The 23,958-nt window shown below is 41.7% G+C and overlaps 1 protein-coding gene across 1 annotated transcript in view; it reads right to left on the bottom strand.

Annotated features, from left to right (window-relative positions):
* Positions 1 to 23,958, bottom strand: part of ano10a (anoctamin 10a) — a 45,003-nt gene that overhangs the window by 7,919 nt on the left and 13,126 nt on the right. The window contains exons 6-9 of the mRNA XM_075464673.1: positions 17,308 to 17,492; positions 16,627 to 17,011; positions 16,459 to 16,514; positions 16,273 to 16,347 (exon numbers count right to left, since the gene is read on the bottom strand). Of these exons, the coding sequence (XP_075320788.1) occupies positions 16,273 to 16,347; positions 16,459 to 16,514; positions 16,627 to 17,011; positions 17,308 to 17,492 (701 nt within the window). The remainder of the gene's footprint in view (positions 1 to 16,272; positions 16,348 to 16,458; positions 16,515 to 16,626; positions 17,012 to 17,307; positions 17,493 to 23,958) is intronic.

Below are 23,958 nucleotides of genomic sequence, written 5' to 3'. Positions count from 1 at the left end.
CCGAATACCGTGTCTCAGAGACAAGGATGGCGTCTGCAGAGACTGAGAGTAACACGGCTTTAAACCTACACAACAATAAATACCAATAATCCTCAATATAAATGTGAACAGGAAGTTCAAGATACTCCTGGTTTTTATTAAACCACCCCACGCTCACCAAACTCCCAGCATGCAGACTTAAGACCAGTTTCCTGACTATCGTAGCAGACTTGCACTGTCTTGAATATCTCAAATAGGCCAGTTTAGACTGTCCACGTGATGCCAGGGCTCTCTGTGGGGCAACAGCCCAAAGCATCCTGCACAGTAAGAGTAACATAGAACTTGCTCCTGAATAGTGACAGAATCCAAGAAATAAACTGTTTGACAGAACCCAATAACCATTAAACAATAAAATGAGTGTTCAACCCTATTAAAAGCCATTACTGATCTATTAAAAATCAATAATATGAAGATAAAAACAAATGTTCTATTATTCATTCTGATACACAAGTATGACTCATGTGCAACACAGTACCATGCACTCCTTCATTTAATTTGCAAGCATCTTTTCATAATTTCATTGTCTAAAAAAGAATAGAGCTAGATCTCCATTCCCTAAAAGACCAATGACGTGTTTTTGCCAGTAGGGTCAGAACGGCCCATGTGCAATTCACAGGCAAAGTCCTGGAATCCAAACACTCAGTGAGAACAAATAAAATCTCGATAAAGCTGCAGGGATCCTGCAAATTCTTGAAGGTCATTCTCTGGCAGAGTTTCTTCTGAGCGAAGGGTCTACAGTACAGTTCCAGTCTCACAGCAGTGTAACTGAGCTGCTGTCCAACTCTTTGAAGTTCTGAAATAGTGGAAATAGAAATAAAGGTTTCTTTTCGGCACTGTGGCCAGGCTGACAAAGAGTCCGAGCTCTGTTGAGCCAGGTATTCCTTTAACTCTCAGCAGAGATGATTTCATGGGCTTTTTTATCGTTAAAATTGTTTCTATCAGAGAGAAGATTGATGGAGTCCTTCCCACTATTATCAGTGATATATCATCAAGTACAGCAGCTTTAGAAGTATCTTTAGAACCTGATTTATATTTAGACGGCTTCTGCCTAGTTGATCTTTCTGAGCTAACAGCAGCAATAGTCTCTTCTAAACCATCAACTTGTGTTTTAGACCCAATCCCAACCAGACTGTTCAAGGAGGTTTTCCCATTAATTGACACTTCCATATTGGATTTGATCAATCTGTCTTTGTTGACAGGATATGTACCTCAGACTTTTAAGGTTGCTGTAATTAAACCTTTACTTAAAAAACCTACTCTTGATTCAGAGGTGTTGGCTCATTATAGACCTATATCCAATCTCCCTTTTATGTCTAAAGTTCTTGAAAAAATAGTTGCAGCTCAGCTTTGTGATCATTTCCACAGAAATAATCTGTTTGAAGAATTTCAGTCAAGATTCAGAGTACATCATAGCACAGAAACTGCACTGCTGAAAGTTACCAATGATCTCCTCTTAGCCTCTGATAGCAGACTTGTGTCTGTGCTTGTCCTGTTGGATCTCAGTGCTGCATTTGATACGGTCGATCACATTATTTTATTAAAGAGACTTGAACATGTTATTGGGATTAAAGGAACTGCATTAGGCTGGTTTAAGTCATATTTATCTGATAGATTTCAGTTTGTTCTTGTAAATGAAAAATCTTCCTCACACACCAGAGTAAGTCATGGAGTTCCTCAGGGTTCTGTGCTTGGACCGATTCTTTTCACTTTATACATGCTTCCATTAGAACTGTCTGCTTCTAAATTCAGACAAAACTGAAGTCCTTATCTTCGGACCTGAGCACTTCAGGGAGAAATTGTCTCGCTATATAGTTACTCTAGATGGTATTTCCTTGACTGCTAGTTCTACAGTGAGGAACCTTGGAGTTATTTTTGACCAGAACTTATCATTTGACTCACATATAAAACAGGTTTCTAGGACTGCCTTCTTTCACCTTTGTAATATTGTTAAAATCAGGAACATCCTGTCTCACAGTGATGCAGAAAAACTAGTCCATGCATTTGTTACTTCAGGATTGGTAAAGCTTATAGTTCAGGATTGTTCAGGTGATCCTGAAACATCCCATTGTTAAGCTGCTATAGGCCTAGACTGCTGGGGGGCCTCATCTGTCACACCTTTCCTCACTTTACTCTCTTTTTCCCCCGTTTAATTTCTCAAATGATATTATGTACATGTGGCATTATTGTGGTCATTAACTTGTGTTTCCCTGTTCCAACATGTATCCTTTGAATGGTGTTACAGTGTTTTTTCCCCTATTTTCTGTCTTCTCAAACCCCAGCTGGTCGAGGCGGATGGCCACCCTTCCTGAGTCTGGTTCTGCCAGAGGTTTCTTCCGGTTAAAAAGGAGTCGTTTCTCTCCACAGTCGCCTCAGGCACACTCAGGACGGGAGATTGGACTGAAAACAAGTTTCAGTGCAATCTGTTGGTTTTCTTAGCTAGGAAATTGTTTTTGAATTGGCTCTATATGAATGAATTGGATTTTTTTTAAATTAATTATGATTACAATGAATTGAACTCCAATTGGCTTCAATTGGACTATATTATTTAAGTGCCTTTAGATGACATTTGTTGTAATTTGGCGCTATTTACATAAAACTGAACTGAATTGAAATTGAATCCTCTTGGAAATAAGCTATTACACCATTATTCATCCAAGAGCCATGAAGTATATTCTCATTTCCAACCTGTTCTCCAAAGAAAGAAAGATAAAAAAAAGTTTATGTGATTTAAACATAGCCTTTTATTTCAGTTAACAAGTCCATACACAATAGTCTGGAGAGGGTCCCTATCCTGTGGAAGGCCGCCTTTGTGGTTTCTGTTTCAAGGATAGTTCACCCCAAGGAGCTGAAGAACTTCAGACCCATCGCACTGACTTTACATCTGATGAAGGCCATGGAGAGGATCATACTCGACCACCTTCGCCTGATGGTCAGAAGGGACTTGGACCCACTGTAGTTTGCCTACCAGCCGCACATTGGGGTGGAGGACGTCATCATCTACCGATTGCAACCATCACTTGGTTGCATGGACCATCGAATACCTCACCAGCAGACCTCAGTTCGTGAAGCACAGAGACTGTGTTTCTGAGGTGGTAACCTGCAGTACGGGGGCCGCACAGGGGACTGTCCTCGCCCCCTTCCTTTTTACCCTGTATACTGCAGACTTTAGCTACAATACAGAGAGCTGCCATTTCCAGAAGTTCTCTGATGACAACGCTATTGTTGGCTGAGTGTTGGAGGGCAATGAGCTGGAATATAGAGGGGTCATCAGGGGCTTTGTCAGCTGGTGTGAATGGAAACACCTTTGCATCAACGCTGGCTAGACGATAGAGCTGCTGATCGACTTCTGAAGTCACCTCATGCCAGTGAACATCCAGGGACAGGTCATTGAAACTGTGGTGCACAACAAATACCTGGGTGTTCACCTCAATGATAAGCTAGACTGGTTCACAAATACTGACGCACTTTACAAGAAGGGCATCAGCCGTCTTCACCTGCTAAAAGAGACTGAGGTCCTTCAGATTGAATGGGACTCTGTTAACAACGTTTTATGACACTGTGGTGAAATTTGCAATATTTTATGGTGTGGTCTTTTGCAGCAGTGAAAGGGACGGGAGGAAACTCAATAAGCTGATTATGAGAGCCAGCTCTGTCCTGGACTGCCCTCTGGAACCAATCGAGCAGGTGGGTGAGGAGAGGATGTTATCTAAGCTAACATCCATTAGTATGTTAACCCCAACAGGTGAAGGCAGATATTTGCCATTCTTGAGCCCGCTTCGGCTGGAGGTTTCTACCTGTTAAAAGAGATTTTTTTCCTTTCCTCTGTTGCCTCCTGCATTCTCAGGATGGGGGAATGAATCAAAAAGACATTTCTATGCAATCCTTAGTTAGGCAACTTTTTTTTAAAGTTGGCATTGTATAAATTTGGACTGATATGCATTAATTAATCAAAACTTGGGTTATGATTATATTACAAGGAATTGGATTATACTTGGTTGAATTGGAGGAGTTCAAGTATCTCGGGGTCTTGTTCACGAGTGAGGGACGAATGGAGCAGGAGATTGACAGACGGATTGGTGCGGCGTCTGCAGTGATGCGGGCTCTGCACCGGCCCGTCGTGGTGAAGAAGGAGCTGAGCCAGAAGGCCAAGCTCTCGATTTACCGCTCAATCTATGTTCCTACCCTCACCTATGGTCACGAGCTGTGGGTAGTGACCGAAAGAATGAGATCGCGAATACAAGCGGCCAAAATGAGTTTCCTCCGCAGGGTGTCTGGGCTCTCCCTTAGAGATAGGGTGAGAAGCTCGGTCATCTGGGAGGGGCTCGGAGTAGAACCGCTGCTCCTCCGCATCGAGAGGAGTCAGATGAGGTGGCTCGGGCATCTGGTTAGGATGCCTCCTGGACGCCTCCCTGGTGAGGTGTTCTGGGCCCGTCCCACTGGGTGGAGGCCCCGGGAAAGACCCAGGATACGTTGGAGAGACTACGTTTCTCGGCTGGCCTGGGAACGCCTCAGGGTCCCTCCAAAAGAGCTGGAGGAAGTGGCCGGGGAAAGGGATGTCTGGGTTTCTCTGCTCAAGCTGCTGCCCCCGCGACCCAACCCCCGGAGAAGTGGAAGATAATGGATTGATGGATTGGTTGAATTGGTCTGTCAACCAACAGAGCTACAGATTACCAGTTCTAGAGCAGAGTTAAATAGGCTGTAGCTCAGGAGGAAGAGCAGTCGCCCACCAATCGGAAGGTCGGTGGTTTGACTCTGGCTTCCCCGGGCTACATGTCGAAGCATCCTTGGGCAAGACACTGAACCCCACGTTGCCTACCTATGCATCCATCAGTGTATGAATGTGTGTATGAATGGTTAGAAATCACGTAGTTATGTAAAGACTTAAGACTAGAGTGTGTGTGAATGGGTGAATGTGGCATGTAGTGTTAGAAGCGCTTTGAGTGGTCAGCTAGACTAGAAAAGTGCTATACAAGTACAGTTCTAGAATGCGCCGCTGAGGGTGGCAGCACGTTGGAGTAGCTCTGTACCTCACATTGAGATTTTTTCTTTTTTCTAAATTTCATTCCTGTTTTTTCTTGGAAGAAATTGCATTTTTTGGACAACTGTTCCTTCCTGCCTTGGATGCTGTGCAGCTGGATTGACTTTTCCCAATACTTTTGTATATTTTGCTCTTTTGTTATAATGCATAACCATAGCAACAGGGTGGTTTACAACAGGGAGCAGCTGATTAACATTGGAAAAGCAGAAATAATTCGACAACTGAAGCCAGAAATCCCACTGGAATTGATGCAGAGCAGGAACAAAGAGGAGAGAGAAAAAGAAGAAGTTCAAACCATCTCTGCCATCCATCATCATGGGCAATGTAAGATCGTTAGCTAACAAGTTGGATGAACTTGCCTTGACAAGGACTCAGCAAGAATATCGGGAATGTAGCATTATATGTTTTACTGAGACATGGCTGCAGGATCATATCCCCGACTCCAGCGTCTCTCTGCCGGGCTTCCTGACTGTACAAGCAGATCGAGATTTAAAGAGTAGCAGGAAAAGGAAAGGGGGTGGATTGGCAGTGCTTGTCAACAACAGATGGTGTCACCCAGGACATGTTACTGTGAAGAGTCGTCTCTGCAGTCCTGACATTGAACTATTGGCAGTAAGTTTTCGTCCATATTATTTGCCAAGAGAGTTCACCAGTGTTGTTTTGGTGGCTGTTTACATTCCACCCACAGCTGTTGCCGACACTGCATGTGATGTCATCAGTTCCGTTGTTGCTAAGATACAGACACAACACCCCAATTCTTTTGTGGCAATATCTGGTGATTTTAATCATGCCTCACTCTCTGCTACACTGCCAACTTTTCAACAGTTTGTCAGCTGCTCTGCCAGAGAAAACAAGACATTGGATTTGTTTTACACAAATGTCAAGGATTCATACATTTTCAAATCAAGACCTCCCCTGGGTAAATAAGATCACAACCTTGTTTTTCTCTGTTCAGCATATAAACCACTTGTCCAGAGACTGCCTGTCACAAAAAGGACTGTTAGAAAGTGGTCACAGGAAGCTGAAGAAGCCTTACAGGGTTGTTTTGATGCAACCGGTTGGATTTCTCTTTGTAAGCCACATGGAGAGGACATTAATGCCATGACTGAGTGAATGACTGACTATATAAACTTCTGTGTGGACAACACCATCCCCACCAGAACAGTGAGATGCTTCCCTAATAACAAACCCTGGATCACCAGTGAGCCAAAGGACCTATTGAACAAGAAAAAAAGAGCCTTTAGGGAGCGAGACAGGGAGTTACTGAGGAGTATACAGAAGCAGCTCAAAGTTAAGATCAGAGAGAGCAAGGAGGTGTATAGAAAGAAACTTGAGAGTAAACTGCAGAGGAACAATATCAGAGATGTGTGGTCAGGAATGAAGAAGATCACAGGCCTCAAGCAGAGGGAGGATCGGATGGATGGAAGTCTGGACAGAGCAAATGAGCTGAACACATTCTTCAACAGGTTCAGTTCAGGAACAAGCTCACCATCCTCCCCTCCTGTTCCCAGCCAAAGAGACATCCCACCCTCCTCTGACCCACAGCTTTCCTGTAACATCTCCACCTCCACCTCAGTCATGGATTCTTCTGCTTCCACTAGTTTGTCTTCAACCAAATCAGGAGATGCTGCTGTCCCCTTTGCCTCCCCCTCCCACTTTTCTGTTTCTAGAAGTCAGGTGAAGAGGCAGTTGGAGAGACTGAACAAGGCTGCAGGTCCAGATGGTGTCAGCCCCCGAGTCCTGAAGGCCAGTGCAGAGCAGCTCTGTGGGATTCTGCAACACCTTTTCAACCTTAGCTTGACCCAAGAGAAGGTACCACTGTTGTGGAAGACATCCTGTCTAGTTCCGGTACCAAAGAAAACTCACCCTTCAGTCAGAGACTCCTGTTGACCCACCTGTGTAAGCAAACCAGCACATATCAGGACCCCCTGCAGTTTGGTTATCTCCATGGAGTTGGAGTTGAAGACGCTGTCATACACCTGCTTCAACAAACCCACTGTCATCTGGACAAAGCAGGCAGCACTGTGAGGATCATGTTCTTTGATTTCTCCAATGTATTTAACACAATTCAGCCTGATCTGCTTCGTCTGAAACTCCAGAAGACTCAGGTGGAGGCCTCAACAATCACCTGGATTAATGACTACCTGACAAACAGACCACAGTTTGTCAGACTGAAGAATTGTGTGTCTAACCAGGTGATCAGCAACACAGGAGTACCACAGGGGACTGTACTCTCACCATTCCTTTTCACTCTGTACACTTCAGACTTCCAGTACAAGTCAGACTCCTGTCATCTACAGAAATATTCAGATGACTCTGCAGTGGTCGGGTGTATCAGAGATGGACAAGAAGCTGAGTACAGAGAGCTGGTGGACTGCTTTGTGGCATGGTGTGGGAACAATCATCTCATCTTGAATGTTAACAAAACAAAGGAGATGATTGTAGATTTCAGGACAAATAGGGTCAGATCAAACCCTGTTTCCATCATGGGAGAAGAAGTGGAGGTGGTTGGGGAATATAAATACCTTGGTGTTCATGTGGACAACAGACTGGACTGGAGACACAACAGTGAAGCCATCTACAAGAAAGGACAGAGCATACTGTACTTCTTGAGGAAGCTAAGGTCCTTCAAGGTTTGCAGCAAGATGTTGCAGATCTTCTACAAGTCTGTTGTTGAGAGCGTCATTTCCTCTTGCGTCATCTGTTGGGGCAGCAGTATCAGAACCAGGGACCTAAAAAGACTCAACAACCTGATAAGGAAGGCTGGTTCTGTTCTGGGGACGACTGAGGAACCTCTGGAGACAATAATGCAAAGAAGGATTTTGCATAAAATCAAGAGAATTATGGACAACCCTGAACATCCTCTCCATGAGACTGTTATCAGAAAACAGAGTCTCTTCAGTCAAAGGCTTCTTCAGTTTGGATGCAAAACGGACCGCTACAGGAAATCTTTCCTGCCCACAGCCATCAGCATCTATAATAACTCATTGATTTAATTGAGTTACATCAACATTTAATTTCCCTCTGGGATAAATAAAGTATTTTTGAATTTGAATTGAATTGAATTCCATTTACCATTTAAGTCCCCTTATTTGAGTCGGAGTGAAAGAACAGCATGTTGACAGGATCTTGGTAACAAAGCACTCTGAAGACACTCCTGCAGAACCTTCTATATGTTTACTCCCAGGTGCCTCCAAAAGTCCGATAAATCTGCTGGTGAACCATCCAAACCAGGAGCCTTACCAGGAGCAAACTCATTCAAAGCAGCAGTCAGCACCGCCAAGGTAATGTTAGCATCCAGCACAAACCTATCTGCAGTACTCAGCTTTCGGAGCCCCTCCAACAGCTTGTCTACACAGTCTCCAATACAATCCTCTTTCCTGAGGAGGTCATTGCAAAACTCCACTGCTTGAAGTTTAACAATGAAGTACCAATATGAATTGCACCTAGTGGTTGGTGAAACCCAAAAACCCAAAGTGATTAGGTGACGCTCAGTGGAACCAAATAAATGAATAAAACAGAAAAACACATCCAGCTATTTCTGAAGGACCATTTCTGATATAACAGCTCTTTCGGTGCCACAGTCCACATTTTCTTCAATAATAGTTTTAGCAACAGGCATCACAGCACAAGCAGCTGAAGCTTGATCAAACTAAGCGTCAGGAATGCAATGGCAGATATCATATTTTTCTCAGCCTCATTCCTTTCCTATGTTGAAACACTTGGGCCTTTGTACCAATAATTTCATTCACTACATCAGTATGCTGCTCTCTAATTTGATCACTTGTCCATCCCCCACATACTTCTCTGACATTAGTCTGTGTGGGGCAGCAGCATCAGCAGTTGAGGAGTTGAAACTAGGGCTGCCACGATTAGTCGACGTTGTCGACAAAAATCGATAATAGAAATAGTCGACAATGAATTCCATTGTCGACTATTGTCGCCAGACGTGTTTTTCCAACAGAGTGAGGCATCTCACTTAATTACTATCTCTGCCGAGAGTCGCACATTAGAGTATGGCAACCCGACCGAAGCCCGACGGACCCGGTCGGAACCCGACGGGCCGGGTCGGACTCGGACAAAAAATTAGAATGTCTTGTCGGACTCGGGTCGGGCTCGAAAGCAAGCAGACATCGTGAAAATTATAAATGTGGTTCTGTGGCAGCAAGGGACCTACTGCCTGACCCAAGCACTGTGTCAAGACGGTGCCAATCGCTAGCAAGAGCTAAACGTGCTGATCTAGTCCAGCAGCTAAATGCCATCCTCGCTGCTGTGACCTCTATCGGAATGACAACGGATATCTGGACCGAGGATTACCACAAACTCAGTTACAGGACCATCACTTGTCATTTCGTGACGAGTGCATTTGACTTGACAAGCACCGTTTTGACTACAGCAGCATTCCCACTAGACGAGGCCAAGACGGGGGAGAACATCAGGAGAGAGATCGTGAGACTGCTAACGGAGTATGGCCTGGACATGAGTCTGCTGAACAAGGTGGTATGGGTGACTGACCAAGGCTCAAACATGATCAGCGCGCTCAGACCGTACCGGAGACTCGACTGTCAAGACCACCTTTACAACACGGTGATGCGACACGCCCTTGACCCCAAAGAGCTGGAACAGGTTGCCCCGACCGTTTCAGAGACTTTGCAAGCTACCAAGGCACTGGTCAGGTATGTGAAGAAGACGGGCATCGCAGCTTTGTTGTCAAAAACAGTTATGGTTGACACAAGTTTTAGCACAGTGTATTTGACTTTGAAGTCCGTCCGCTCTGTTTACGCAGAGCTGCGTGAGAAATTGGATGAGCGAGCAGAGAGCTGGCGGCTCGATGCCATATCCCCCGATGTTGACTTTCTAGTCGAGTTTCTGCAGCCATTCTATGATGCCCAGCGTGAACTGGAAGGGGAACAGTACCCGACGATCAACCTGGTGTTTTTGTGGTTTGAGCGACTGAAGCGTCACTGCAGCAGTTCAGTTCTTATAGTTAGGCTATTATCACTGACATAAATTATGTCAGTGGCTATTATTTATGGCTGGTGTTATGGTGGGATACGCTATCTACACTGTCATTGGCTGTATGCCAACAGAGCGAGTTGCCAGTGGCAACGTTTGAACGCCGACTCTCCGAACCAGCCGATTCAGAATCAGCACGGAAGATGCTGTGAGCCAAGTTGTGGAGTACCTACCTTGTTTTCTTAATAATAGCCAAAGTATCAGTTGCCAGTGAAAGCGCGGTCTTTTAATGTATGTTGTAGTATGCCTTCTAGGCTTTCTTGAAGTCAGAATATAAAATTACTAAGTTTAATCACTGCATTCGCCAAGGAATGCATTGCAGCATGGGCTAGCAAGAAGAGCACAATATGGTAACAAACTTTGGAGGAAAGCAGCACCAAGAAGATATGATGCACACACAGACGCTACGAAGAAAACAAGGTAGGGGCATAGAGGTTTAATTTAATCATTATGTCCGCCGTGGCATCATTTTGATATCATGTCATGTCCTTCGCGTAGGGTTTTATTGTTGTCACTTTTACTATCGTAACACTACAGTTATGTCTCTGGCTAGTCTGGCTTTCGAAAGAGACAATGCGCACATTTCACGGTATGCAAACCTTTTGATCTGGTGGTAATTTATGACAGGGCTGCTGTAGTGATTTCTAACTCAGTAACTCAGTAATATGTTATTGAATTGACTACTGGTCTTGCTGATATTTTACAGTAGCCTATCTTCGCTCCATGTTGGTTTGCATTTAGCTCTAGTTAGCATAGTTGGGCTACTGTTCTGGTCACTCGAGTTTCTACTGTTTTATTAGTCAACTTCTTTCTCTCTCTGTATTGAGTTTAATGGGTGTTTATTCTGGTCGAAGAGTGCTTGTGCATTTGTTATGGTGCACCGCCATTAATGTGTATGTTTTATAATGGATTATGGTGGATAATGGTGCGCTGTCACCAATGTGTATTTACTGATTAGGGTGCGCCGTCTTGCGTTGGTCACTGGTCTCGGGCTTCGGGCGGGCTCGGACACAAATATTTTAATTAATGTCGAGCTCGGGTCGGATTTGAGCACTTTTCTGTCGGTTGAGGGCCGGGCTCGGACAGAAAAATCCGGCCCGAGCCAGGCTCTATCGCACATGTACTCTCACATGCGTCTCTGTTGAGCGGTAACGTACACAGAAATGGCGGCGTCCAACACATTAGCTACACGTGCCAAAACTTCTAAAGTTTGGGAGCATTTTTGCCTGGATACGGCGAATAAAAAGATAACTTGCAAGGTTTGCAAAGCAGACCTTGCGTATCACGGCAGCACCTCGGTGATGCACGAACATTTAAAGAGAAAGCACGTCGGGCAGTTAAACGAAACGGAGTCTGACTCGCCTCGGTAAGTTTGAAGTAACATTCAAGCCAATACGTTTTGTTTTCCCTTTAAAAGAGAGCTTTAACGTTATGGCTGACTGTGCCTGACATACACATTTTAAATTAAATGCATGGAGTCCGAAGAAGAGAGCCACCATGGACCCCTTTCTGTAAAAGAGGCAGATGTGCACCCCGCAACAGGCGACTGCCCTCACGGAGTCAGGATTGCAGATGCTGATATGAGGCCGCTCTCCGTGGTCGATGGTGCCTGGTTTCAACAGATGATAGCCCAGTTCAACCCAGACTACATCCTGCCATCCAGAACCCATTTCACCCACTTGATGGAGCAGAAATACAGTACAACGTTTCTGAAGGTAATTGTTTAAAATACACACACACACAGTCACACAGACACACACACACACACACACACACACACATTTCATAATTCATATAAACAATCACACACATTTCATACAAGCAATCACAAATTTCATTTAAAAGCAATTATATATTTCATTCATATATTATATATTTATATTAAAATAGCTGAAATACATAACTTAATTTTGATAAAATCATAGAGTAGCTGCAATTATTAAAACTGTAAAACTTGTATGTTGAATAGTTTCTGTTGACATGTAGGTTTTTGCACTTTAAATATTTACAAAAATCAACTTTTGTGTTTTAAAGGTAAAGGAGATCCTAAAAGAGGTCAAGAGCTCCCTCACACTGACGTGTGATGTTTGGACCAGCCGTGCCACAGAAGCATATCTTGGAGTTTCGTGTCACTTCATCACCAAAGACTGGCAAATGAAGACTTTGAACCTCGCCACTCTACCTGTGGAGGAGAGGCATACTGCTGCGAACATCATGATATGGATGGAAGAGGTGATAGAGAAATTTGACATATTGCCTAGCAAAATTAAAGCAATAGTACATGACAACGGGTCTAACATGGTGGCGGCAGCTCGACTCCTGGAAGAAAAACACGGTTGGTCTTCTGTCCGCTGTGCTGGGCACACCCTCCAACTTATCATCAACAGTGCCCTCAAAGAGCCCAGCATCAACAAAGCTACTGGTGCTGCAAGAAGCTTAGTGGAGCACTTTGGGAGAAGTGAGCTGGCAAATTCAAAACTGAAGAAGAAGCAGCAGCAAATGAACACCGCAGAGCACAAGCTGATCCAGGACGTCAGTACGCGATGGAATAGTACTTATTACATGGTGGAGAGACTCCTGGAGCAGTGCTGGCCAGTCACTGCAACTCTCTCTGACCCTGAGGTAACACCAAGAGGCAAGCATTACTTTGACCTGAAACCAGAGCAGTGGGTGCTACTTGAAGAGCTGGTGCAAGGGTTGGGGCCTTTTGAATGTGCTATCTCTTTTCCTCAGTGGACAGGAGTATGCTACTGCTTCATGTCTTCCACAGCTGGTCAAAGGGCTGCAATGGTCCATACAGCAAACCTAGTTTGAGAGAGGCTCAGGAAAAGCCTCTCGAGCCATTGCAGGAAAAGGAATAAGTGAGAGATGGGAGAATCTTAACACTGTGTCTGCAGAGAGAGACAACCCACTTGTTCTTGCAGCTGCCATCGATCCAAGATTCAGAAAGATGAAGTTTATCTCACCTGAAGATGGCACAAGGGTGCAAAGTACAGTTGAAGTTCTTGCCATAAAAGAAGCAAAGGCCGAGACTGGGATACATGATGACCCTGAGCTACAGCAGAGGAGGGGTAATGTCCCAGGGGGAAAGTCAGCGCTGGATAACCTGCTTCAGTCTGACACTGACAGTCTGAGTGAGGAAGAGGAGGAAACCCAGGAGGACAAAAAATCCAAATGGTGAGGAGGGAAGTTCACATGTTCTTCACAGAGGCACCAATAGCCAAAAAGGATGACCCTCTCAGCTGGTGGAGAGAAAATGAGAGGCGTTTTCCCACACTGTCAAACCTAGCAAGATCTCTTCTGTGCATTCCTGCAACATCCACCCTGGCAGAGCGAATCTTCTCAGCAGCAGGAAATATCTGCCCCCAGAAGAGAGCAAGCCTCACACGAGAGCATGTGGATATGCTGACTTTTCTTAGCATGAATAAACTGAACGACATAGCCTGAGCCTCATGTTGATTTTAAACCTGGTCTGCCCACCATGACAGGTTTTGTGTCCAGGTTGTATCACACAGTCCATGTTTACTTGAATTTGGACAACTCTGAATGCTTTATTTTCAGCCGTGTTGTTAAAGGTCCTATGGCATAAAATTTTCCCTTTTTAAGGTTGTTTAACATTAATATGAGTTCCTCTAGCCTGCCTGCGGTCCCCCAGTGGCTAAAAATGACGATAGACCTAAACCATGCACTGGAAATTATTCTCCGCCTTTGGAAATGTGACCATGCAGATGGCCTGATCGGGAAAGCTGCCTGTTATGACGTGGCACCTGTTATGACGTGGAAGTTGTTTCCACCCAGAGCCCATATATGGCTATGCCAAAACTGCCTTTCCCTGCCCACAGCTCTTTGGCCAGCTCATTGCGCTGTATATCGATGTAAAAAAAATCTGTTTAGAGCTCCTGTATCAGAACCTCTAAAGAGCCAGTGGACTGTGCGCCAAATATTTCACAGACGAATGTTTCCAGAACTTGGGCTAATACCGAGCCCAAGGGAGAGCCCAGACACCCTGCGGAGGAAACTCATTTCAGCCGCTTGTATTCGCGATCTCATTCTCTTGGTCACTACCCACAGCTCGTGACCATAGGTGAGGGTAGGAATATAGATTGACCGGTAAATGAGAGCTTCGCCTTATGGCTCAGCTCATTTTTCACCACGACGGGCCGATGCTGAGACCACTGCAGACACCGCACCGATCCGCCTGTCAATCTCCTGCTCCATTCGCCCCCTTACTTGGGGAAGGATCTCATTCCCGAGTAAGTAATTTAACGCTCTATTATTGTGTTGCTTTCCTGTATGCACAGTTTAGTTACATAGCTTGTTACCACAGGAAAGGGTTTGTATCGTTAGCAGCTAACGTTAGCTAACGGTTAGCTATACAACTAATAGCATCTGCACGCTCTTATCTCTGTCAACTGGGCTGTTGGAGGTGTTTGCATGCCCATGAGATAGTTAGCTCGCTCATTTTAGACCAAAACCCCCGACTTCAAGCTTCCTGAAGAACAATGAATCCACAAATTCAGTGCATTTCATCAGGATAATGATTCATTCATGGTTCCAGAGTCAAAACGGTCAGTCTGTCTGTGTCATTAGCTCTGCAGGTAATAGCTCGGTCACTGTCGCTAATGTAACGGTAAATAGCATGAGGTATGCAAGTGGACACCTCATTTACTGTAACGCGAGTGTTGTGTACTTATTTGTTGTTTTGATACCCATCCTGCTGTTGGTGTTATGGCGCGCACGATATCTGCCTTTCCCCTGATTGAAATGACTCGCGCTACGTGCATCTTTGCAAACCAGAGCAATCAGCTGAGAATGTCAAAATCCTCACTCCTGCTTTCCCCTTCACGCACGCCTTTTTTGCTGTGTCTTGTGTTGCACTTGCTTGATGTTTGACTGTGTTAGGAGAGTTGTTCACTAACTAGTTCGTCATATTGTCAAAGTAAGCTCATATCAACAGGTTTCGCTAGTTTTACGGCATAGGGCTGCCGTGCCATAGCGATTCACAAAACATTTGCGCATGGTACAACGGGCGTAAGTAAGGCCACACCCCCACTAAACAGCTCAATCTGGGGATCCTAAGGAAAGCTCATTTTTGGGACTGGCTGTAATTCAGAATTTTGGGGAAAAAAACTCAGATACAGTATTAGGGGACCACTAAAGCCTATAAAAATATATAAAAGCCTCCATTTATTTTCATGCCATAGGAACTTTAAAACCGTTAGATTTCAGACTGTTGAGAATTGTAAAGTTCTTTTGCAACAGACTGTGGAGTTGCCCATTGAATGTACTTCACAAAATGCACTTAATATTTGTTTTATTTACTGTTTTACTGCTGCTAATGTGCCTGTCCTTGGTTTACAGGAAAAAATGTTTACTTGATTGTAATTAATTATTTATTTTGTATAAAACACATTTGCCTGTCCTTAAAAAATGGACAGAGGTTTATTTATTTATGGATTTATATTCATACTGACCGAGCAATTTTAGATAGGACATTTTTATTTACTTTTTGTATGAATCGGCAGCAAAGTTGAATAAAAGATGCATTTTTCATTGAAGTACCCATCTTTCTTGTGTTTATTATCATTTGCCACATAATTAAAGCAACTTCATGCTAAATTTAAGAAAAAATGAATAATTATCCGATTAGTCGACTAATCGTTTCAATAGTCGGTGACCAGTCGACTATTAAAATAGTCGTTAGTTGCAGCCCTAGTTGAAACCTCCACAACATCTGTGATGGAGAGTCTCCCGAGAGACAGAATATGCTTCAACATGCTTGACTTGAAACCTAAACCTACAAATTGAATAAACGGCGAAACACCAGAAATGGTGATCTGGGTGGAATGCACAGTGAGCCATGAGACCTGCAGGTACCCTGGTTCAGTGACACTGAACACTGCTTGCAATCAATTCAGTCATTAAAAGCACCTCTTTAAGAAAACAATCACACCTTTTTTCATCCTGGAGGCATACGCCAGGTTGACATGACCCACTAGTGTTGGCCTAAACCCGACCCTATGGGTGTCAGAGACAGGGACAGTGTCCCTGCAGACAGCCTCCCTGAGAGTAACATGGCCCCAAGCACAAACTACAATCAGCATAGCTATCACACTGGTTACAATGGAAAAGGAAGGAAGAAAGGAAGAAAGAAAGAAAGAGTAAGTATGTATACATACCTGTCTCAGCAGAACCATGTCCTGCATGGCAAAGGCAATGTAGAACAGCGAGGCAAAACAGTTGAAGAAGTTGAACTAAACAAGAATCAACAGCAAAAATGAGTGAGGTAGCAACAAGAAAAGCTGTACTCAACTTGAAACTGCAATGCTAAATGTATAAAACCTAAATAAGTCATGTATACTCACTACCAATACTTTGAGGACAAGGTGATTCTGATATGAAGACTCCAGCCTGTGATTTTCTAAACACACAAAGTGAGAAACAAAAATAAGAGCAGCTACTTGTCAGATTTGATTTATGTTGAGGGTGTAAATTGGTAAAAGAGTGAATTTAGACTTGACAGAACTTCTCACCCCACTCAGTGAGGAACTCAGCCGCGAATCTGTAGATTAAGTTCATGATCTCTATGACCACAGCGTAGATAATACTGGGGATGAAGGAGAGTACTCCTGTCCAGAATGTAGGTTCTGCATCATGAAGAGTCAGCGCCCATCCTTCCATTTGGAAGTAAATCATCATGATGTACAGTGACAGATAAAGGCAAAGCAGGACAAAGGGCAGGGACACCAGATAGATACGTAGCAGACGCTTGGCATTGGGGTACAGAGGCTCCTCACGGCCCGTCACAGGGTTGAACCCAAGGATGCCGTGAAATCCAGATCGAGGTTCTTCAAATGCCTTCTTCCTGCTCAATGTGCCCCACCGGTAGGCTAGTGAAGCACTGCATCTCTTCCATAACTAGTGGAGGGAGGGATAAATAAATATGACAGACTTCAATAGTATCGCTCATTCAGTAAGTAATAAGACAGGGACAAAAGAAATTCCATCACATAATAATATTTTTATTCCAATATTCTGCTAAAACACAGTGGCTCAAATCACGAGTCCACAATTGCCTGGTGCAATCATATAATTGTGGAATGACTTAATTGAACTAAGTAAAGCATATGTTTGGAAGAGATGCCATAATGTTTAATGATTGTATGAGACATTATTGTGACTTCTTTATATGTCAGTGAAATAAGTGTCCATACCTCCAGGATAAGTGTGCACCAGATCACGTTGAAGACAGCAAAGACTACATATTTGTCATAGTCTTCCCAGTCAAAAAGATAGTAAGGCACTCCAATTAGGGCCATGGGTATCAGGGCAAACGTGAAGTACTCCAGAAAGCCAAAGTAGAGTGCCTGGCCCTCACCGTAGTAGTGTCTGATATCATCTGGGGGTAGAAAGAGGGGGAAAGAAGTGTGCAGGAGCATGAACAGGAATAGTGACAGTAATTTTGGGGAAAACAATTCAACAAAGAACTGAGGAGGATATAAGAGCAAAAAAATAAACAAAACAAAGCACTACAAAACATAATTAAAGCTGCTAGCAGCAATAAGGGCCCTGGCACCTTGGCGGCGCTTTGGTCAGTGATGTGACAGAGGGTCGAGGTGATCGCCCCTTTGGGGCTCGTCGGGCATGGCAGTTGAAGGATGCAGAAACTTCTTCATCCAAGCAGCCATTCAGTGTCATTGTGAACATGAGTCAATAGTGACATGCAAACATTATCAGTCTGGCACGGTTAGCAATCATGCAAAATATGAGTTGAGTAGGACAGTGCACTTCTGATTAAAATCAGATTTGGGTTCGTCTGGTCTTCAATCAGCCTAAAAGATCACGTCACTCTCTGTTTGTTGAGCTCCACTGGCTACCATTAGCTGCACGCATTAACATTCAAGTCACTGATGTTAGCCTACAAAGTGCTTAATGGAACGGCTCCCATCAACTTGAATGCTTTCGCAAAGGCTTATGTCACGACTCCGTCACTCTGGTCATCAAAGGATTGTCTTCTAGCAGTGCCTACACCACACTTAAGACGATCAAGACTCTTGTCAAGCCCTTTGTTCCATTTCCACACTTATTGCATGTCTATCCATAGTTTTCCATAATATAAGGGCTCCAAGTTGAGCTGCCCAGTAATAGTTCTTTAGATCCAATAAGTTTAAACCTTCCTTGTTCTTGGCCGATAGAAGTCTTTTATTTTTAATCAGCTTTTTGTTTTGTGATAGGAACTTAGACACAATTTTATCCAACATTTTAAAGATGGAGCTGGGGATATTGATAGGAACAGGAACAGCAGTCTTGGCAATATATTAATTTTAATTGTTTCTACCCTCCCAATGAGAGTCAAGGGTAAAATCTCCCATCTACACAGATTCTTCTTAATTTGTATATCAGTTTTCCATAATATAACTGTGACATACGAGGGGCAATAGCGACACCTAAGTTTTTAAACCCCTTGTCAGTCCATTTAAAGTCCACTTTTTCTTTCAACTCTGTTGGGTATTTACCTGAAATCATCATAGCAATTGATTTGCTTTCATTAGTCCATATTCTTTAAGGTTCTCACTCAGTGCTGGTATGGACAGGGATTAGTCATTCAAAAGTAATAAATCATCTGTGAACAGTGATATTTTATGTTCCACCCCTCCCTGCTTATTTTGTCTGATTGACTCTGCCAATCGTTCAATACTTATTACAAATAACAAAGGGCTTAAACAGTCACTCTGTCTGATTCCTCTTTTGAGCTAGAAGAAATCTGAGCAACAACCATTAACTCCGATTTTCGATTTTTACCCATTGTATGAAGTTCTTGGAAAATACAAAAGCTGACAGTGTCTGATATAAAAAAACTCTATTGAACCCCATCAAAGGCCTTATGAGCAACTACACTTAGTAACAGAGGATTGAGGCTTGTCTTTTGTACTTTTTTTTTTTTTAAATACTTTATTGCAAGTTTCACAAGGTCATAGAAACATTTCTTTTGATTGCAGTTCCATCTTGCAAACATTTATTTTTTTTGTGTCCATAAAGAATGGTAACAAGTGAAGTAAAGTGCCGGGGAAAAATAAAAGGAGAAATAAAATCCAACGGCTTACACATATTGTTCATACCGCAAGGCCAATAAGGGGGAGGGGAAAGAAAAAAAATAAATAATAAATAAATAAAAGGAGAGAGAAAAAAAAAGAGAGGAAAGAGCCCAATATTTTAGTAGATAGGTAGATCATAAATGTGTGTGTGTGTGTGTTTGAGAAAGTGTGCCTGTGTGTGTGCGCGTTCATATGCGTGTATGCGTGGGGGTATGGGTTGATAGGTGGATGCTCTGTTTTAATTATATTTATTTCAATCTGTTCTGTAAAAATAGCTTGTTATTTTAAGTGTTATGCTATTTGGATATAGTTTATACCATTTATGTAATTGATTTCTGAAGCGTAAAGTAAGTTTCTCCATATTCAAAATATTTTCTATTAAATTATACCAATTATCAAGGTTTGGTGGTATTGGTCGTTTCCACGCTTTTGTTATTTGTTTTATTGCAGAAATACGCAATATATGGAATAACTTTTGATTTGTTGGTTTAATTTTACTTGAGATGTTAATGCCTAATAGGTTCTCTACAGTCAGGGATTGTTTTATACCCAAGATGTATTTCACAGCTTTTTCAAATCCTTCCCAGAATGTGTTTAATACTGGACATACAAAAAATATGTGACTGTAGTTTGCTCTTTGTTCTCCACAGTTCCTCCAGCAATTTGTCCCTGTTTGCGTTCGACTACATTTCTCCGGTGTAACGAAAAATCTCTATTGTATTTTCCATGCAAATTCATTCCAATATCTTGATTGTGTAATTTTTATATTTCCTTTTAGTGAATCTGACCAGTTTTCCATTGCGATGTCAATATTTAATTCATCTTCCCATTTTTGTTTTACTTCCATTTTAACACTGGTAAGTTTTTGTAATATTTTATATATTTTTGAAAGCTTACCGTTGCCTGTGAATCTGTTATCCCCTAAATATTGGATTAATTCATTTTCTGTTTCTTCTGGTGGGTGTTCCTTAATATAGCTTCTTACTTGTAAATACTTAAAGAAATATTTCTTATCCAACTCAAACTTAAGTATAAGGTTTTCATATGATTCAACAATGTGGTTATTCAAAAGTTGTGCATATGTTATGAGACCCTTAGCAGCCCAGTAATCCAAGATTTGATCCATTTTATTTGGTTGGAAGTCTGGGTCATGTGCCATTTCTCTTAAGTATACATTATTAGCTCTTATTTTTGTTTTTTTACAGAATCTTTCCCAGTTCCTTATGGTGTTAAAAATACAAGAGCTATGTCCTGTATACTTTTTTTGTGTTTTACTTTCTAAAAAATGGTACTTCCACCTATTTAAGTCCTGTTTTATGTTGTGTTCCATTACTCCATAATTAATTTCATATAAGTCTATATAAGTGTATACTTAAACTTAAAATATTTTCTCAAGTCTGGTCCAATTTCTTTCCCGATAATTAATACCTCACACTTACTTCCGTTTAACTTATATCCTGAAAATTTACTAAATTCTTGAATTTCTTTTTTTAATTCCTGAAATGATTTTGTGGGGTTTTGTAAATATATAATAACATCATCTGCATATAGGGCTAATTTGTGTAGGTCTTTCCCTATTTGAATCCCTTTTATATGTGTATTTTGTCTTATAGCTACTGCTAATACTTCTATATAAATAGCAAACAAGAGTGGGGATAGTGGATCTCCTTGTCTAGTGCCTCTTTGTAATTTAATTGTTCTAGATATTGTGCCATTTGTTTTTACCCTGGAAATTGAGTTGCTGTATATTGCTTTTAGCCATGAACAAAATATTTCATCTAATCCTATTTTATTAAATACCTCAAACATAAATTTCCAACTGACGAGGTCAAATGCTTTTTCTGCGTCTAAAGTAATCAAAACCATATCTTCATTTTGTCTTTGGGCATAATCAATAATGTTCACAGTTCTTCTAATATTGTCCATTAACAATCTATTGGGTGTAAATCCGCACTGATCGCTGTTAACAATATTTAAAATATTATCTTTTAACCTACTTGCTAGTATAGATGAGAGTATTTTATAGTCCGTATTAAGTAATGATATAGGTCTGTATGAAGCGCATTTTGTAATGTCCTTTCCTTGTTTATGTATAAGTGTTATAATGGATGATGCCTAAGTTTTTGCACATTTGCCTGTACGTAATGCATAAATATATGCTTCATACAGTAGGGGAGACAGTTCATTTTTAAAAGTTTTATAAAATTCATTTGTGTAACCATCATCACCTGGAGTTTTCGCTATTTTTAAGTGCTGGATTTGTTTACTTATTTCCTCTATTGTAATTTCTTTTATTAATTCCTTGTTATTTTCTTTGGATAAACTTGGCATATCTAAATTCCTCAAGTATTTTTGCACATTCTCAATATTTTCACTTACCTTTTCAGTATACAAGTCTTCATAGTAATTGGCAAATTCTTCTGCAATCATTTATTTGTCCGTAATTAATTTGTCTTCTTTAGTTTTTAATTTTGTAATATGCGTTCTGTTGATTTGTTTTTTTAATTTGTATGCTAGTATTTTCAAGGCTTTTGGACCTCCATCATATTTTTTTTGTTCTATAAACCTCATTAATTTTTCAATTTCTGAAGTCCGTAAATTGTCCAGTGTCTGACTTTTTTATGTAGTTCTACTTTGATTTCGTTACTATTTGTTGTACTGTGTTTAATTTCCAGTTCCTTTATTTCCTTAGTTAAACTTTTCTGTTGTTTGTCTCTGATTCTTTTTTTTAGCTGATGAATATGATATAATATGTCCTCTTACTACAGCTTTAGCTCCCTCCCAAAGTAGAATTGGATCTATCTCTTCTTGGTTGTTGATGTCTACATAGTCTTTCAATACTTTTTTAATTTTATATATAAAATCTTTATCTTGTAACAATGAATTATTCCGTCTCCACAGTGTTTGTCCTTTTATAGCATTTACTGTTATTGTTAGTAACACAGCTGCATGATCGGACAAATGTATTGAATTAATAAGACATCTTTTGATTAAAGTTATATTATTTTTAAACATAAAGAAATAATCCAGCCTATTATATACAGAGTGTCTTCCTGAGTAACATGTATATTCTTTTTTACCTGGGTGAAGAGCCCGCCACACGTCAACTAATCCCATTTCTGAACTGAATTTTCTCAATAGACTTGCATTTTTCTCTGATCTGTGTCTTAGTACTTGAGGAGTCTAGTTTTGGATTTAGAACTAGATTAAAATCACCTGCCATTATTAATATGCCCTTACTTTTTGTTGTTATTAGTTCTGTTAGGTGCATCATAAGTTCTGTTCCTGTGTCTGGAGGATAATACACATTGAGGATGGAGAGATCTGTTCCTTCAATCTTACCCACAATTAGAACATATCTACCTTCTTTATCAACCACACAGTTTTCCATTTAAAAACCAACATGCTGTTTAATTATTACCGCTACACCTCTTTGACGTGAGTTGTATGAGCTGAAGTAAATTTGACTTTTAGTTTTAATGTTAAGTTTTTGGTGTTCTTGTTTTTGCATGAGTTTCTTGTAAACAAATTATATCGCCATTGTCTTTCTCCATCTGTAAGAGAATTTTTTCTCTCTTTATTTGATTGTTCAGCCCATTCACATTTAGAGATATTATATTTATTTCACTCATTTAAAAATACATAGATTGCTCCTTTGTGTTGTTTGTTGATCTTTAGTGTTTTTAAAGTCCTGATATGTTCATATGTGAGAGCAACTACCTTTACCTTGGTGTGTTGGGTCAAAGTGTATGAGATACCAAAAAGAGGTAGAGTAATACAAGGGGGTGAAAAAGGTGAGTGAAGAGAAAAAAAGAAAAGTAAAGAAAAATACCCTTATAGTAAAGAACTATACAAACAGACAAAAATAAACACATGTAATAGACAAAGACAAAACAAGTAGACGTGGACTCACATAAAGCGATCTGGTTCCATCTGTACCCCCTCAATGAAGGGTGATAACTCATGGTGAGTGATGTTATGGATATCCTTAGGATCTGGGTGTTTGCCAATGGTATCAGCAAACTCATTCCCAATTATGTCAGCTTGTTTAAACCCCCCTCCCCCCAACCCCGCAAGGCTTGATAGGTTAACCTAGTTTTCCTAGATATGAATGCTCTCAAACCAGGATTTTGGTGCGCCCCCGCCTCCCTCTTGGTGAAGCTTCTGTCTTCATCCACATTGATCCCCATGCCCTTTAACATAGGCACTGCTTCCAAATGTGCGGTAAATGTCTTTGTCCCTGAGTCCAAACACACTTTTAGTTAGGCAGGGTCGGGGGAATGCGCCTTCACATTTCTCTCCAGTTTTTATTAACCTCGCTCACCTGTTTCCTTTTCGTTTGACTTTCCGTCGTGTCGTCTTTCCAGGCGTACCTTATCAATTGTTCCTTCACTTTGTAGTTCAAAAAGTATACCATGATCACTCTCAAGGGGGCCGTGCTGTCCTTGAGTTTAGCCGCCAGTGAGCAGTGTCCCTTCTCAAAGTGTAATTCCATGTTGCTTGCGATTTGGATTTTGGTCTCGATCAGTTCCGTTATGAAGCCTATCGTGTTGTTCTTTTCTGCTTCTCCAGGAATGCCATGAATCCGTTTAGTGTTGTGTCTCATTCTTGATTCCAGGTCATCACACTTCAGAGACAGTTTGGTGGTTTCTTGGAGTAGAAAGGCTGCAGAGCGCTCTGGCTGCCAGTCCTGTCTTCGGTGTTCCTAAGTCCCAAATTGTTCCTCCATGTGTACCATTCGCTGGTCCAAGAATGGGTACTCTGTCCATA

This window comes from Odontesthes bonariensis, chromosome 5 (assembly GCF_027942865.1).
Source record: "Odontesthes bonariensis isolate fOdoBon6 chromosome 5, fOdoBon6.hap1, whole genome shotgun sequence".
Taxonomy (NCBI): Eukaryota; Metazoa; Chordata; class Actinopteri; order Atheriniformes; family Atherinopsidae; genus Odontesthes; species Odontesthes bonariensis.
Note: the sequence above shows the minus strand (reverse complement) of the source record. Positions and strands in the feature narration are given on the sequence as shown.